Below are 17,108 nucleotides of genomic sequence, written 5' to 3'. Positions count from 1 at the left end.
GGTGGCCAGCCGGCTGGGGCTCCTCCTGGGGTGCTGGTCCAGCGGAGGACCGGGAAGCCTCGTTGCGTGCAAAGATAAAAGGTCTCGTCGAAAGACGGCGCTGACCCCGTTTGACATAGTGTGCAGCCGCAAAGTGGGGTCTAGTCTAGGCCAAAGACCCAGCACTCCCCTGAAATACCAAATCCCCCATAGACTCGCTTCACTTAAGACGCTCAGAAGGCTTCCAGGACGGAGACTTTCAGGCTTGTATGTTAATGTTACCAGGAAGTTGAATTGTTTGATGGACAACTTTATGAGTGTGGTGCAAGACACTAAAGTAGTCCTTTCATACTGTGTTCTTTATTATCCCACTGTTTTCCTAAGCGACATAATAAACTCAAAAGTACATGCTATTGGGTAAATAATGTCTGGTTAACCACACGTTGCCTGTTGGCCGCCGTGGCTTCCTAGACAGACTTGGAAAGGACAGCATATGAGGTAAAGGTCCTCAGAGAGGTTTTGGGAATAGGACTGGATTGAACCAGACTCAACTGAACAGAACCTTTTGAATTGGTTGAATGGCCTAGGCTGTACTAATTCCATATCAGAGACAGTAAGGTGGGGAATCATGGGGGGGGTCATGATTTGATATGAAATCAATTCTCTATTTACCACGATTATCTAGGCAATTTGATACAATTACATTTTGGGTTGATTTTTATCTTCGTAAAATCTGTAAGCTTGTAGATGGTGTGAGTCGTTCTGCTCGGATAATCACAGAAATCTGTAGGATTTAGCTAGACGGCGATTTACAGTTCTAAGGTCATGAGAAAGTTGAAACCATATCACGAGACTGAAAGAAATAACGTGGCATTTGAGAATCGATTTTCAATCTTAAATGATAGAATGTCGACTCGTCTTTTTTTTACTTCACCCCTAAGAAGACTGTCTAATATTACTGTTAATATAAAACAGAATGTAGACAGATGAGAGTTAAAAGAAGTCATCAGATGCTCTTGGGACTTTGGGAAAAGACTACTGTAAACAAGCTGGATCCCAGACACTCGAAAAAGTATATCAGGAAGGATAAATAAGTTAAAAAGCATGGCTACATCATGTACAATAAAGGCTTTTTAACGTAGTTCACATGATGGAGCCGTGTCACAATAAAGGTTTTTTAACGTAGTGCACAAGATGGAGCTGTGTCACAATAAAGGCTTTTTAACGTAGTTCAAACGATGGAGCCGTGTCACAATAAAGGCTTTTAAACTTGTTTCTCTTTGATTGCCTGGGATCCTGCTTCTTGTTCACAGAAGGTAGACACACTCTGGTGACAGCACCTGTGTCTGTGTAGTCTGCTGGGTGCTGTTGCTGTGTTTCTCGTTCCCTCTTGATCTGTTCCCTGATCAGCCTCTGTTCCTCCGCTAGCTGTCTGGACCCCTCCTCTCTCAACCGGTATATCTGGTGGGACACACACGCGCGCACACGCAGACACACACAGTAAATAATAATTTCTTTTCAAATATATATATATATATATATATATAGCCTACAGCTATACTGTCTTTGAATTATCAGGAAGTGGATTTAAAAGGATATTTCACTTTAGTAGAACTTCAGCACCAGTTTGTTTATATAATACAGTATAATATTTAGACTTGGTCTATAAATGAATGGACGTGAATGAGGGAGCCTGACACCTGGGAGGAATGGTGGTGTTGACAGCAGACGGCAGCAGTGGTCACTGGTCACTAGTTTCCTTGCAGATGCTCTTACATAGAGCTGCTGAAACGTGCCACGCTCTACTAAAGTGAAATATCCCTTTAACACAGGGAAATAGACATGAGCATTGATGCCATTTCTCAACCCCATCTCTCCCCCCGTACTAATCAAAACAACAGGTAAACACGCCTCAGAAAAAAACCTCATCTTAACAACTCCCACGGTGAGAGAGAAAATGGAACAGTGCCACCTAGTGGTAATCCCACCTCCCCCCAGCCATTCCCAAATCCACATGGGCCCGTAATTAGGTGCATGAGCCACATTGAGTGCAGGGCCGTGACTCACCATGAAAGCATGCAAAAGCTTTTCATTTTATCATTGGCCTTACAAACAAAGTGCATCAAGTCATGCAATATCACCTAATGGATTTACCAATAATTATTATATGGCAGAGAAGGGGGAAAAAGGGGAGGGAAAGAGGAGAAAGCTCCAGAGAGATAATGCTTTGTTCTTGGCCCAAGTCTCTGGTGGATTTCAAGTCAGAGGGGAGTCTTTGACAAATAACACAATACATGCACCTGTGTGTGCTCTGTTGTCTCCCGGACCACCTCGTTCCCAGCACATGGCCGAGGCCTGCAGCCCGTTTTCATTCCTTCGTTTCCCATCAGGAGTGTGGTAATACTAATAAAACTTCTAATACTCATTATAATCTTTTGAGATGAGATTAGATGAACCGTTCTGGGTTTTTCCTTTTCTTTGGAAAGTTTTCTCTGAATTCTCCAGTTCTAGAACCCTATAGCTTTCAATGACACTAGTCAGCGTTTTCCATTAGCCGTCAAAATTCTAATCTCAGAGGCGAGGTTGTACACCTGAAAGTGTTAAAAGGTAGACTCTATAATGCCACATAACAGCAACCTCTAGGTAAAATATCCCCTCTTTGTACTGTACTTTGTTTACATTTTATGTTTTGGTCTGATGTGTGGGTTGTCAGGAGAAATTCACACTATAATATAATATTATATATTAGTGCTGTCAGGCGATTAAAAAATTTATATAATTAATTACAGGATTTGTAATTAATTTATCTAATTAATCGCATTTTAATAGCAATTATCGCATAACCATTTTAGGCATGATATTCTATATTCATATTTCAAATTGCATGTGTCCGGATGGCAGAATTCAGTACTGTATCTACAAAACCTTCTGTTTAATCATCTTCCATTTATTCATTTGCTTAGATTTTTCAGGTCTGGTCAATTTTAGCATGGTGTTATTCACAGTCAAAGATTAAAAAGATTTATTGATATTCTCATTTGGTTCATTCCAATTTACTCAAGACTAGTAACAGACACAGTATTTCAGAATCCATATTCCCTGAGATCCATAGATGTCCCTAGAATCAGATACCAAGAACATGCAAATGGGTCATATTAAAAAAAAAAGTCTGTAAATGTGTATTCTACGTTCTTATGGAATGAATAAGATAAAAAAAAAAAAAAAATGTAAAAATACCAAAAAAAAAAAAAGATTGTATTAATTTCTTCTATAGAAAGGCTCTAGATTTTTCCGGTTTTAGCACAACATGTAGTGCACGCATTTTGCAATTGCTCCGCTCCCACCAACGCTAATTTCGTTTAAAAACATTATTTGGACAGTAAAGAAAGAGAATAGACCACATCGTATGTATTGTTAAGACCCTCTACTAACCATATCAAAAGACAAAATGGTTAAAGGTAGAAAGGCGGCAGAGAAAATAACTACGGCAACTTCAACGGCGCAGGACGTAACAAAACGAGGAAGACACTTCCTAACCGTCGCTGGTTCTGAGCCGACGGCGACAAGCTCCGAGGAGGAGAAGGAAGAGGACAATTTACCGGGATCATCGATTACGGTCCCCGAAAGAGAGTTAATAGAGACCAACATAAAAGAAGGTACAGAATCAAGCTCCGTGAAAGCGAGAGCAGCCAGATTTATGGATTCCAACGTCACTGCATCTATCTACCATATGCCGCCAACTGAAGAAAGCAGAAATCCACCCGATTTCAACACACTGACTAACCTGATGGTAGAACAGTCTAACCTGATGAAAGAACAGATGGTAGAACAGTCTAACCTGCAGATTACACACATCAAGGCGCTCGAGGCAAACGTCGATGCTAAATTCGATCGCATCGAGGCTAAATTCGATCGCATCGATGAGAAATTAGAAGAAGTCAAGAAAGCGATCGATGCACAGTCAAAGCGAATCACGACAGTGGAGATTTCGGTGACAGAAAACACAAAAGCAGTCAAGGCGAACGAAGGTAGCATGACAGAGATGGGAGAAGAGATGGAAAAAGTGAAAGAGGAATATCGGAGGGAAATACAAGGGCTTAAAAACGAAGCGATGGAGAGGCAACTAGAAACCCAACGTTACCACAGGCGGAATAACATCCGCATTGTGGGGCTTGATGAAGCAGTGAACTGCGAAGACATCAACTTTCCAAAAGAGTTATCAACGATTTTGGATAACACCGATCCAAACAAAGTGCCAGAAGTGGAACAAGTTTACAGAATCGGTTCCCAGGGGCAAAGTATCAACGGGCCGAGAGTCATCATTGTCACTCTGCGGAAAACTACAACAAGGGATGACATCATCAAATATGCTCGCAACCAACGTGGGAAGCTGAAGTATGGTGATAAACCAATATTTATCTACGAAGATTTGAGCAAAGAGGCCATCATCCGACGTCTACCATACAAAGATGTGATGCAAAAGCTGTACAAAGCCGGCTACAAGCCAAGGCTAGCATATCCGGCGCTGTTATCATTCTTGGGCAATAACGGCCGCAGATCAGGTCCATATACACCTTTTGAAGCTGAGGATTTCCTGAATCAAAATGTAGCAAATAACCCAAAGCATGACGAAAATGCCGGAAACAGTTAAGCCTCTCTCTAAATATATACCAGTGTTGGAATGACTTTATTGTGTTCATCAATGAGGTCATTCCACCAGTGTTGGAATGACATTGTTGTGTCCATCAAAGAAGCAAACGATATGCAAGTCGTCTATAACAAAGTGTACTGTGTATAATACGATTCATAATACATTATAATTTCAGTCTCTGGTCTCTGAGGGGACAAATAAATATCATTGCAAAAAGATCTATCTGGAATATTCTGGGTTTATCGCTCAAATGCCCTGGGTCTCTTAGATCATTCTGGAAAGTAAAATAGTCTAGGCACTAGTATATTCTACAACCTTCTAGAATATAAGGCACCATGACAACGAAGCATACAACTCTAACAATAACATTCGGTGTGTATACACATAGCAGATAATAAATTAAATGAAGTGCAATCAGTCCTTAATAATACTTTAAAATTAACCACACATAAACGTATGAGCACAGCAAGGTTATTCTAACAATTTAAGTAATCACTCCATTAAAGGCACATTGAAGCGCTAAAAGGCGCTGCTTTTCTATCTTATCTAATCAGTTAAATCGGTTCTAGTGGCTTCTCCACGTTGATAATTATTTATCTCTTATTCCTTATCTATATCTTTCCATTGATTTTTATTTTATTTAATTTTTTCTTCTCATTACTCTATATTTTTTAAATATATTTTAACTTACATTGTTCTTTTCCAATGTTCTTCACATTAAGGTGTCAATATTACTCTATATTTTTTAAATATATTTTAACTTACATTATTCTTTTCCAATGTTCTTCACATTAAGGTGTCAATATTGCTCTACAATCTTTTCCTTTTTTTCCCCCACACGTTAGTGGAGGGTTCAAAGGAATATGTCGATAAAGGTTTATTCTCTTTTTTTATTTTATTTTTTATTTTTATTTTTATGTTATTTATCACAATACTTCATTACAGTAAGGGAAGGTGCAAGACCAAAAGCGACATTCTATTGCAATAGAATGGAAATGTTAGATCCTATGGCAATTAGCATAGGAAAATTAGGATTACAATGCTCAGTTTGGGCAATCCGGTGGACCATGGGAGAAAGTCAATCGCGGAGGATGTGTTCTTGGAACACAGGCATGTTCGACTTTCTGGGTGAGGGGAAAATAGGGGATTTTTATTTGTATATATATATATGTTTTTAAGCTCAGCTCTCAACGGGACCTCATTAATTGGATGTGCATCTATTGTAGCTTCATACTCCAGAAACATTACCAAAAACTACACGAAAACATGCATAGACTATGGCTAGTTTGAATATAATGGTATGGAACACCGGTGGGATAAACAAACAACACAAGCGCAAAAGCGTGCTCACACTGATGAAAAAAGAACATGTGGACGTGGCTCTATTAAGCGAAACGCACATTTTAGAGGGAGACATAAATACGTTAGCGGATAACATATACCATAATATTAGTCACTCTTCTTTTGCTACGAGAACTAGAGGGGTAGCCATAGTCGTCAGACGCAAATTAAATATCGAATTGAAAGGGGTATGGTCGGATGCTGAGGGGCGCATAACTATAGCTAGGATTATACACAATAACAGGAAAATTGCATTGGCAGCGGTATATGCCCCGAATTTGTACGAAGTGGGTTTCTTCACTTCACTAACAGGAGAAATGTTAAACCATCCCGAGTACTCATATATAATAGGTGTGGATTTTAATGCCATTTGGAACCCAAGGATGGACAAAACTTACCTTTCCTTCTCCAGCGAACAAAAGAATTCATCTAAAGCATTAAAAGATTGGTCGAAATCAACAGGAGTAACTGATTTATGGCGTTCACTTAACCCCATGACCCGCAAGTACTCCTGTCGTTCGGCGAGACACAACACACTATCCAGAATTGATTACGTCTTTGCATCCCCGAGAATATTTGATAAATATGAAGTGGAAATGACACCCAATGCGCTATCAGATCACTGCTACTTAATCCTGAAAGCAACATTTGGTACACTATCTGCCCGGGCCCCAAGATGGCGTTTTAATTCGATGCTGCTTAACAACAAGGAATTCATTACACAAATTAAAGAAGCTCTCACAGTATTCCTACAAGATAATGCTAACTCGGTGCAAGATCCCAGAATATTATGGATGTCGGTAAAGAATATGATCAAGGATTTCTCTGATAGATTTACCTCCATATTGCGCAAAAATCAAAACACAAAACTGTCTGAAATGGAAACGCTTTACTCAACGCTTTTTAATTCTTTAAAATACAACAACTCTACTAGACTAGATAACCAAGTTAACATTCTAAAGACAGAGATCAAAGCAATGTACAGACAAAAATCGGAATTGCAAATACGCAGCACTAGACAACAGCAGTACTTCCAAGGTTCTAAACCTAGTCACCTATTAGCCATGCGACTAAGAATTAATGCAAAATTTGCAGATATAACTGCCATTAGGAAACAACAAGCTCTAGTAACAGAACCCAAAATAATAAACGATACATTCAAAGAATTCTACTCCGATTTATATAACTCAGAAACGACCTTTGATCAAGACAAATTAGACACATATCTTAATCAAATTACTCTCCCTAAACTTACGGAGGAAGACGCTAAACAGTTAGAAGTACCGATCACATTAGAAGAACTCAAGAAGGCCATATCCGGAATGAAAAACGGCAAAGCTCCGGGAATTGACGGTATCCCATCAGAAATGTACATTTCTTGCTGGGACATATTTGGACCCTTATTACTAAATATGATCTTATACTCAGTCAAAGAGGGAAGCTTCATTGAACACCAAAATACCGCACTCATTTCAGTTCTTCACAAAAAAGACAAAGACCCCACTGAGTGCGGTAGTTACCGTCCTTTAAGCCTCCTCGGAACCGATGTCAAACTGTACTCTAAGATATTAGCCATCAGATTGCAAAAGCATATGACGTCTTTAGTTCATCCGGACCAAACAGGCTTCATAAAAGGTCGCCTGATCAATGATAACATAAGGCGAATACTGCACGTACTAGATACAGACAAAGAGGACATCACACCTAAGGCGATACTATCCCTGGATGCTATGAAAGCATTTGACAGGTTGGAATGGTCGTTTCTATGGGCAGTATTGGAAAGGATGGGGTTAGGAAAAGGTTTCATTGATATGATTAAAGTACTATACAAGGACCCATCGGCCAGGATTACAACAGGCACATTCATCTCCGATATCTTTCCGGTATCACGCTCAGCCAGACAAGGTTGCCCTCTTAGTCCCGGACTATTCGATCTATCATTAGAACCTTTAGCACAATTTATAAGACAATCCCAACACATAGAACCAATAGTAATCAAGGGCACACATCATAAAATTAGTTTATATGCGGACGACGTAATATTGTTCATGCAAAACCCCAACAACACATTGCCGCTTATACTCAAGTTGATAGAGAACTTTGGTGATTTATCGGGATTTAAAATAAATTGGCCTAAGTCGGCTTTTCTTCCTCTTAACACCAGTGCAAAAAAAGAGACAACCCTCCCAGGTGCGATACCCATGGTCAAACATTTCAGATGCTTGGGTGTGGAAATATTTCCCACCATAAGACAAACGGTGAAGCACAATTACACAAAAATACAGAACAAAATCAAAGACGACCTGGACAGGTGGGCAAAACTTAAAAACTCAGTACAGGCAAGGGTATCAATAGTTAAGATGGATGTATTACCAAGAATCAATTTCTTCAGCTCAATGCTTCCGTTACCTCCTCCAGAGGGCTACTGGAAAAGATTACAAACCTCCACATACAAATTTATTTGGAATAACAAACCACCTCGCATAAAAAGATCCACCGCACAGAGAAATAAAGCAGACGGTGGCATGGCAGTCCCAGATTTTTTACAATATTTTAATGCCTTCACATTAAGACCATTGAAGAAGATATGGTTTGACCCCGAGGCTTTGGTATCTTGGAGAAAATTAGAAGAAAACATAGTAGCCCCACAGAGATTGAAAGACATAGCATACACTAAACTTTCAATCAAGCATTGTGAGCGAGAATTTGGCCCAATAATTACCCATGCAATCAGGACATGGCGGGAAACACAAAGGAAATTTCCTAACCCTCAAGTATGGCATAATCACACTCCCATATTCAATAACAATGCTCTCTTAATGGGAAAACGACCTATAAGATTCCCTATATGGGAAGAGAGAGGCATACACTCATTAGGGGATATTTTTAATAACAAGGGCCTCTGTAGTTATGTCGAAATATGCATAAAGTTTAACCTCACCGAGTCCACATGGCTTTTTTACATACAGTTACGACTTTGTATGAGATCTCACGGTGTTCCATTACACATACCAATTGAACACCACAGATACCACAAATTTTTCTATGAAAGAGATACATTGGGAGGTTTTGTATCAGGTTTTTATTATCAATTACTAACGTCCTCGTATGAAACCCTTCAACTAGACAATGTCTGGAGGAGGGATATACCAGACCTGGAAAATGACTTTGATTGGCAAGGAGCCTGGGCAAATGTCCGACTTACATCAAGGAACCCGGATCATCAACAAATCAATCTGAACTATATTCACAGGACATACTTGACTCCTATAAGGCTGTGCAAAATGGGGCTTATACAAGACTCCAAATGCTCCCAATGTACTAATGGGGACGAAGGAACATTTATGCACATGTATTGGGACTGCCCACCAGTTAAGGCATTCTGGAAAGATGTGTCCCAACAATTATCAATACTCGTATTTTGGAATATACCTGTACACCCCGCGGTATTGCTATTGAATGATGTTTTTGAGTTTGCAGTGAATCCACAACTAAAAAGATTGGTTTTATCGGGTATCACAGTAGCTAAAAAAACTGATCGCATCACGTTGGTTTCAACCGGAAAAAATGTGCCGGAAAGTGTGGTTTCTTACATATCTCGATGTGATATATCAAGAAATATCTACAGCAAGAATTCTGGGGCTCAATGAATCCAAAATGTCAATGTGGTTAGAAGTGGTGGAGAGAATAAAAGCTAGCCTATAATGGTAGTGTCTGGTTAGGAGTGAGGGATAATGGAGGTACTATCCAAGAGGGGGTCCGGGAGGGGGGGGTTTGAGCTGGAGCATATGTGTGTAGGGTTTTAGAAAATAGGTATTAGGGGTATATTATATACTAACATTTATATAATTGTAACTTCGCTGGATATACACTGTATACGGTTAAAATGTTATTATTGACTATTTTTGTTTTATCCTGTTTCTGTACTTGCATATATTTTAACCACCTTTACTGAAAGTTTCATTATACATTGTGTGTTGAGTACTGACTTTTAATACGTTTTGTTTTGCAATAATAAAAAAAATAATAAAAAAAAAAAAAAAAAAATACCAAAAAAAAATTGTTAATTTTCATAACGCGATAATTTGCTGTGTACCGGAATTTTTCAGACTATAAGGCGCACCTAAATATAAGCCGCAGCAGCTAAATTGAATGATGTGTAGTTGTGTACATATATAAGCCGCACTATAAGCCGCATGTGTTTTAATGTTTAAGCTCCCATTTATTAACATTTTTGTTTAAACAGTAACGTTAGCTAGGTACTAACGTTAGCTCACGTAACGATAGCTAGTTAGCCAACGCTAGCCAGCACCTGCGAAAACGAATGCCAAACTGATGATATCAGACGTTGATATCAGGAGCCATCAGTAGCTAGCCAGCTAGATAACGTTAGACAATGCCTCATGTATTAAACTAAAGTGAATAGTTGACTGGGTCATTTTGTTTAAACAGTAACGTTAGCTAGGTAGCTAACATTAGCTCACGAAACAACAATAGCTAGTTAGCCAACGCTAGCCAGCACCTGCGAAAACGAATGCCAAACTGATGATATCAGACGTTGATATCAGGAACTATCAGTAGCTAGCCAGCTAGATAACATTAGACAATGCCTCATGTATTAAACTAAAGTGACTAGTTGACTGGGCCATTTTGTTTAATGCTTCAGTTATGTTGAAAGAGGAGCTCTGAGCTGCTCATGCACTCAACTCTTGCCGTAAGGGTTTGTTGACATGGGTCTGTGAGGGGGAGGAGGAGGGGCAAGGCATGCACTGCTGCAGCAGCTGTGTGCCTGTGATGGAAGAGCGAGTGAGAGGTGGTGGACTGTAACCTGTAAAATCCATAGATTTAGGAGGTCCCCTAGTGGCCGTTAGCTGTAAAAATCCATAGATTAGCCGCACCGTTATATAAGCCGCAGGGTCGAAAAATGTTGAGTCAAGTTTACTCACGAGTAGAGCTAGACGCTAGAGAGCAATGGCGGAGTTTCAGAAACTCAAAAGAAAACGGGCGCTTCCCATTGGTGCTGAGCACAGCGGAGGCGGGTGAAAGGGCTGTAAACTCAGAACAATCTCACCTTCTGGTTGGTTGCATTTGCCTGAGAATTTGCCGATTGCTCGCAAATGACTGCTTGGTGCGGCCGCGGTAGGGGGAAAAAATGATATTTGACGCCTCTGATTGGCTCAGGTTAAAATCCGTCACGACTCCGAATCAAATGACGGAATCTCCAAATCAAATGGACGGATATCCGTCCCAAGACGGAACGCTTTAATGCCTGCCTACTGTACCTGTGCTTTGGCTGGCCTACAGCAAAGCAGGTAATGTAGTTAATCAATCAATAACGAAATAACGTTATGAGTGAATCTGGTAGTTGTTTTGATAAATATGTTGTGTATTCTAGCGATTCGAACATAACATTACATTTCCGCGAGCAGCAGCCTATTTCCGCGAGTGCCGCTCTGCCGCTCGATGCGGCAGACGGCGTGGATAAGGGGGCGTGCTAGCGCGCAGTCATGTGGGCGTCGTGGCCAATCAGAGAAACGCTGAACGCAAGTTAGTTACCTTAAAGGGGAACTCCAACATTTTGGGAAATTAGCTTATTTAACATCTTCCCTGGAGTTAGACAAGAAGATACATACCTTTTTTGTCTCTGTGCGTGCATTTTAGCTTTGGGAATAGACGCTCCGTTAGCATAGCTTAGCTTCATCACTGGAAGTGAGGCAGGACAGTAGCCTTACAGTGCCTTACAGTGTATTGCAAGGTCTGACATTGACCAAACTTGATATGCATGACCTTGGTGGGCTCTAGGTCAACTCCTGAAAAGGGGGTCAATGTCAGACTTTGCAATCAAAAGTTAGGGGGCTAATAACCCTTGCCATAATTTCAGTGCGCCCCCTAACTTTTGATTGCAAGGTCTGACATTGACCCCCTTTTCAGGAGTTGACCTAGAGCCCACCAAGGTCATGCATATCAAATTTGGTCAATGTCAGACCTTGCAATACACTGTAAGGCACTGTAAGGCTACTGTCCTGCCTCACTTCCAGTGATGAAGCTAAGCTATGCTAACGGAGCGTCTACTCTATTCCCAAAGCTAAAATGCACGCACAGAGACAAAAAAGGTATGTATCTTCTTGTCTAACTCCAGGGAAGATGTTAAATAAGCTAATTTCCCAAAATGTTGGAGTTCCCCTTTAAGTGTTCACGCACCCAGGTCGCTGTTTGACGGCATTACAAATCTAACTTAAAGGTTTCTTAAAACCTTGTCAGCCTACAACCCCAACAAGACATTTTGTTCTCACCCTACTTTCCCTGTGCAGGGAGGGATGCAGCAGAAATGGGCCTCCATGCATAGTTAAATAAAGGTTCCTTACCTCCGCCTCTAAGTTTCTAGTGATCTGCACCTCGTCTAGGATCTCGGCTTCAGCCTGCTGCTCCCTGGTCTCCAAGTCTGTCAAGAGAAACAGATGCAGGTATGGACACACACAAGGCCCTCCTGGTTTCTTACTAAACTAGCCTGGTCACCCGGGACGACCTGGCTTTTGCGGCCCGGGCACCCATGCTCTGGAACGCCTTGCCCTTGGATCTTAGGCTAGCAGGGTCAGTGTCCTCTTTTACAGTAAGTCAGTAAAACACATCTGTATTTTAAAAGGTTATGGGTTTGGTCAGCTCTGATTGCTTAAACTGTTTTATCAATCGGACTACAAATACTGTTTGAAATGTTTCTCTTTTTCTCTTGTTTTATTTTCTATAAAAATGTTTCGCCTTTGCTGATGTTTGCTGTTTTTAACATGTCTGTAAAGCACTTTGTAACTTTGTTTGGAAAAGCGCTATACAAATAAAATGAATTCATTCATTCATTGTGTTGTGTTGGACATTTATATGTTTTATCTTGTGTGACTGTTGGGCTGTGGTGTAAGAAAAGACTAGAAATACTACATCACGATTGTATGCCTCTCCAAACAGGCCAATGAAATAGGATCTCCCCTGCTGAGTCCAACGGTGAAACTCGGTTCAAGAGATATGAAAGGGGGTGGGGCTTACGTATAGCTGGCGGGTCAAACATAGACCAATGTAAGTGGATGTCCCTGCTGAGTCCAATGACGCCACCCGCGAGTCTGTACAACAAACGGTTCATGAGATACAAAAATGGGGCGGGGCTTACACATGGGGGCGTGGTTAACATAAACCAATGAAAGTAGTAGTCTGTACTGAGTGGACATTTGTGCCATATTTGAAGAAATTCCCTCAAGGCGTTCCTGAGATAACGCGTTCACGAGAGAATGGGACGGACGTGAGGTCACAGTGACCTTGACCTTTGACCACCAAAATCTTTTCAGTTCATCCTTGAGTCCAAGTGGATGTTTGTGCCAAGTTTTAGAAAATTCCCTCAAGGTGTTCCTGAGATATTACGTTCACGAGAATGGGACGGACGGACAACCTGAAAACACAACAGCCACGGCTGCGCTGTGCAGAGGCATAGGAACAACCCTTTTCATTATACTATAATAGTACATATTATATACCCATATGAGGTAGTGAACAGACAATTTGTTGTATAGAGATTTGGAAAAAAAGGGACTCACCTAGTTTAATCTTCTTCCTCTTATCGTCGAGTTTCCTGGTGCGTTCCTCCGCCTGCTTCTTGGCAGCGCGGACCTTGTCATACGCAGCCTGAGGACAGAACACTACAACAGTGAGAGGTAGCCAACTGTGTCAGTTTTAGAGCTACACAGATATATTGGTCAGCCGATATTATTGGCCAATATAAACATGTCACAGTCAGATGTCATTATCAGCAAAATTGCCATTGATAAAGCACTAAATGCATAACCCTGTGGCAAGTTTAAAAGATGATGTAATAGAACATGGCAATGCATACATCTGATACATCTGTTCTTATTTTAAGCACAAGGCTATTTATTTGTTTGAGACATCAATTATTGATTTTATTTACAGTTACAGCAATGACGTTTTGCTGAAACATAACTTTTGAACTTTGTTGACTTTTCCTCAATGAATAAATAAAAGATATTTAACTTAAAACACGTGTAATCAGAATGATCATGACTCAAAAACCTCCTATCAGCCTGTCGATCGTGCGTGCATGGCGGACTGAGAGAGGTCAAAGGTCTTACCTTGGCGGCGGCGTCCGTCAGCACCTCCAAAGCCTGGGACAACTGATGGAAGAGGTCAGCTACAGAGAAATGAGACAAAACAACAACATCATTATAGTAGATACATGATAAATATTACATCTTTCTGCACGGAGGAGAACACCAGTCGAGGGAGCTGAGGCACACCTGTGGAATGTCGGCCTTAAAAAATAACAATATGGAACGAAGGTTAACAATGCACAAAAACAGCCGTGGTAATGATATCTTGGTGAGCGAACTTACAAACTTACACGCAAAGGTGGGCGAGAGAGGGAGGGGGAGAGAGAGAGCGAGCGAGCGACCAGGGGGGCTATGCGTGAGGAGGAGTGTTGAAACGGAGGGGGGGGGGGGGGGGGGGTGTTAGGAGAGAAGGAGGGATGCGAGACAGGAGCCAGCATGTGCCTCGGTGTGACGTCTCTGTGGCGACGCAGGGACCCGTGGCCGATATATAAACGTAGACATTTCCTGCTTTTAAAAAAGGTGCTCGGAGTCTCACGAAAACCTGTTTCCTCTAATGATACGGCCCGCTCCGCTTTCCCCACACACGCGGAAAACACCCGGGCCTCCCCATCTATCTCCCTTTAGAGTGCCCCGGCGCAATCACTGCTCCCACGTAACCATACACCCCGCCGCCCCGACGGTTGTCATCTTACACACACATACAGCGATCCCACAAGCCCCCCACACCCCCCTCTCTCTGCAATATAGCCGCCACACCAGCGCGCTACACCAGCCACGGCTTAATCACTCACTTCTGGAAGGCCTTACAAGCCGATACTGTTACTCCCTGTGGGGCGAAGCCACGGCACACAAACAGGAGGCCCTGGAGACGCTGCTGCCAGCAGGGGGGATTAGGTTACCTCCACGCATGGAATGAGCTGGAATGAAATCCAACTGGGCAGACCCACCGTGCCCACTGGACTGCCTTTAGAGAGTGTCACAACATGGGAGGTTAAGGGTAAGAGGGGGTTTGGATGGGGAGTCGTGACCCCCGCCTCACCTCTTGTGCGTATAAGTACATCCAGGCCCCCTCGAGTGCTGCAAGTCCCAGGACTCACCACACTCTCGTGCGAGAGTCTCTAAATCTGTAGAACGAGGCCCTCCAAACCATCTCTTTTCCATTTCTGGGAAACCGACCCCCTGCTTCTCTATTATTCCCTTCAACCCCCCTCCTTTCCCTTCCCTCCACTCCACTCAACCCCCCCCCCCCCCCCCCCCCCACCCCTAATTTCCCCCACGTTTTTTTTTCTGACATAATCAGGAATTGTCTGAGGCATCCAGCAACCACACAAACCTCACTTTAAAACATGCCTAGAAAGCGCTCTTTTTTTTCAAGGTGCCTTTTTTTCTCCCTCCTCTCCTCTTGGCAGAAAGCTACGCTGAAATTTCCTGGTCTAATTGTTGACATGTTGGTTGGCGACAGGCCTCAGAGGGACAAGAGGGACAAGAGGGACAAGAGGGACGAGAGAGAGAGAGAGAGAGAGAGAGAGAGAGAGAGAGAGAGAGAGAGAGAGAGCAAGCAGGAAGACACTAGTGTTGGTGCTGGTGCTGGCGGTGGTTGTGGTCGTGTCTGGCTGGCTGGCTGGCTCCAGGTGCAGGGGTGGGCGACAGACGCTGGTTAGCCTGCATGCAAAGCGCTGTGCCTGGGCTGTCTGGCAGGGCTGCACCGCTGGAGGGAGGGTCTCGTTTAAAAAGGGGCTTTAGATTTTGGTTACAGGAAGTCAGTGTGTTACCTGGTAGCTATTAGGTGAGTTGTCTTCCTAATGCTTTAAGGGAGAGATCCAGGCAGGAAGTGACAACACCACATGGGCATCCTGGTGGCCAGGGCCGGCCTGCCCATTAAGACCAGGCATTGCACCTTCATATGGTCGTCAAACATCCAGATAATTTTTTTTTTAAAGATGAATTAAAAAGATTGATTGATTGATTGATTGAAAACTTTATTAACAGATTGCAGAATGGGTACAATACAGTACAGCTCAATACACACAATTGTTAAGGGGATGCAGACCAGAGAAAGACTTTCGTCTTGTTTACACCAGGGTCCCCCATTTTCAATTCATCAGGACATATATGACATACATGACATACAGATAGTCAGTACTGCTACATCTATACATTTATGACATACCAGATTTGCAAATACAGTACTGTTTGTGATACAGAAGGAGTCAAGAAAAGGGAGTATATACATTTGACGTAGAAACTGTACATTGGAGGAGGTTGGGTGGGGGGGGTTGGGTACACTGGGATAATAATAATAGATCTCAGTATGACTACTGGAATTGGTTTTTAGTTATTTAATTGGTCATAGGGAGGACAGTCAAGCAAATCAGAGGGCCCCTCAAAATGGCAATCATCATGTCAAACATATTTCAACCAAACGGCTACATTTGGAAACGGGCTGTACAACTGTGGAGATCTGATTTAAGGTCAAACAGAACGGCCCCCAAATAAAAAATAATTTCTAGGGCCCCCAAAAGTCTAAGGACAGCTCTGCTGGTGGCTCACCCAGTTAGGACAACATCCTGGATTTGACCTTTAGCCAATTGCATGAACACTCTCTCTCTCGCTCTCTCACCACACACACTCATAGGGCGAAACCTATGTCCGCTAGAGCAGTGGTTCCCAAGTGAGCCGCCACGGGGGGTCGCCAGATGATTTTTTTTATTTTGTTGCAGTCAGGCCACTGAATTTAGAAGCAGGCCAGGCCCATTGTTTCTAGTTGCAGCGGCGCAATAGTTGGATAACCTAGGTGGGGAACAACCAGGAGATCGATCTCCTGGTCCGTCCTTCCTTCCGTCCTTCCTTCCGTCCGTCCGTCCGTCCGTCCGTCCTTCCTTCCTTCCTTCCTTCCTTCCTTCCTTCCTTCCTTCCTTCCTTCCTTCCTTCCTTCCTTCCTTCCTTCCTTCCTTCCTTCCTTCCTTCCTTCCTTCCTTCCTTCCTTCCTTCCTTCCTTCCTTCCTTCTTCCTTCCTTCCTTCCTTCCTT

General features: G+C 42.4%; 1 protein-coding gene across 1 annotated transcript in view; it reads right to left on the bottom strand.

The window, feature by feature from the left end:
* Positions 1-17,108, bottom strand: part of dnajc17 (DnaJ (Hsp40) homolog, subfamily C, member 17) — a 78,005-nt gene that overhangs the window by 48,444 nt on the left and 12,453 nt on the right. Inside the window, exons 3-6 of the mRNA XM_084310823.1 lie at positions 14,101-14,159; positions 13,549-13,636; positions 12,337-12,413; positions 1,320-1,440 (exon numbers count right to left, since the gene is read on the bottom strand). Coding sequence (XP_084166949.1) covers positions 1,320-1,440; positions 12,337-12,413; positions 13,549-13,636; positions 14,101-14,159 — 345 coding nt within the window. The remainder of the gene's footprint in view (positions 1-1,319; positions 1,441-12,336; positions 12,414-13,548; positions 13,637-14,100; positions 14,160-17,108) is intronic.

Source organism: Notolepis coatsorum, assembly GCF_963971535.1.
Source record: "Notolepis coatsorum genome assembly, chromosome: 3".
NCBI lineage: Eukaryota > Metazoa > Chordata > Actinopteri > Aulopiformes > Paralepididae > Notolepis > Notolepis coatsorum.
Note: the sequence above shows the minus strand (reverse complement) of the source record. Positions and strands in the feature narration are given on the sequence as shown.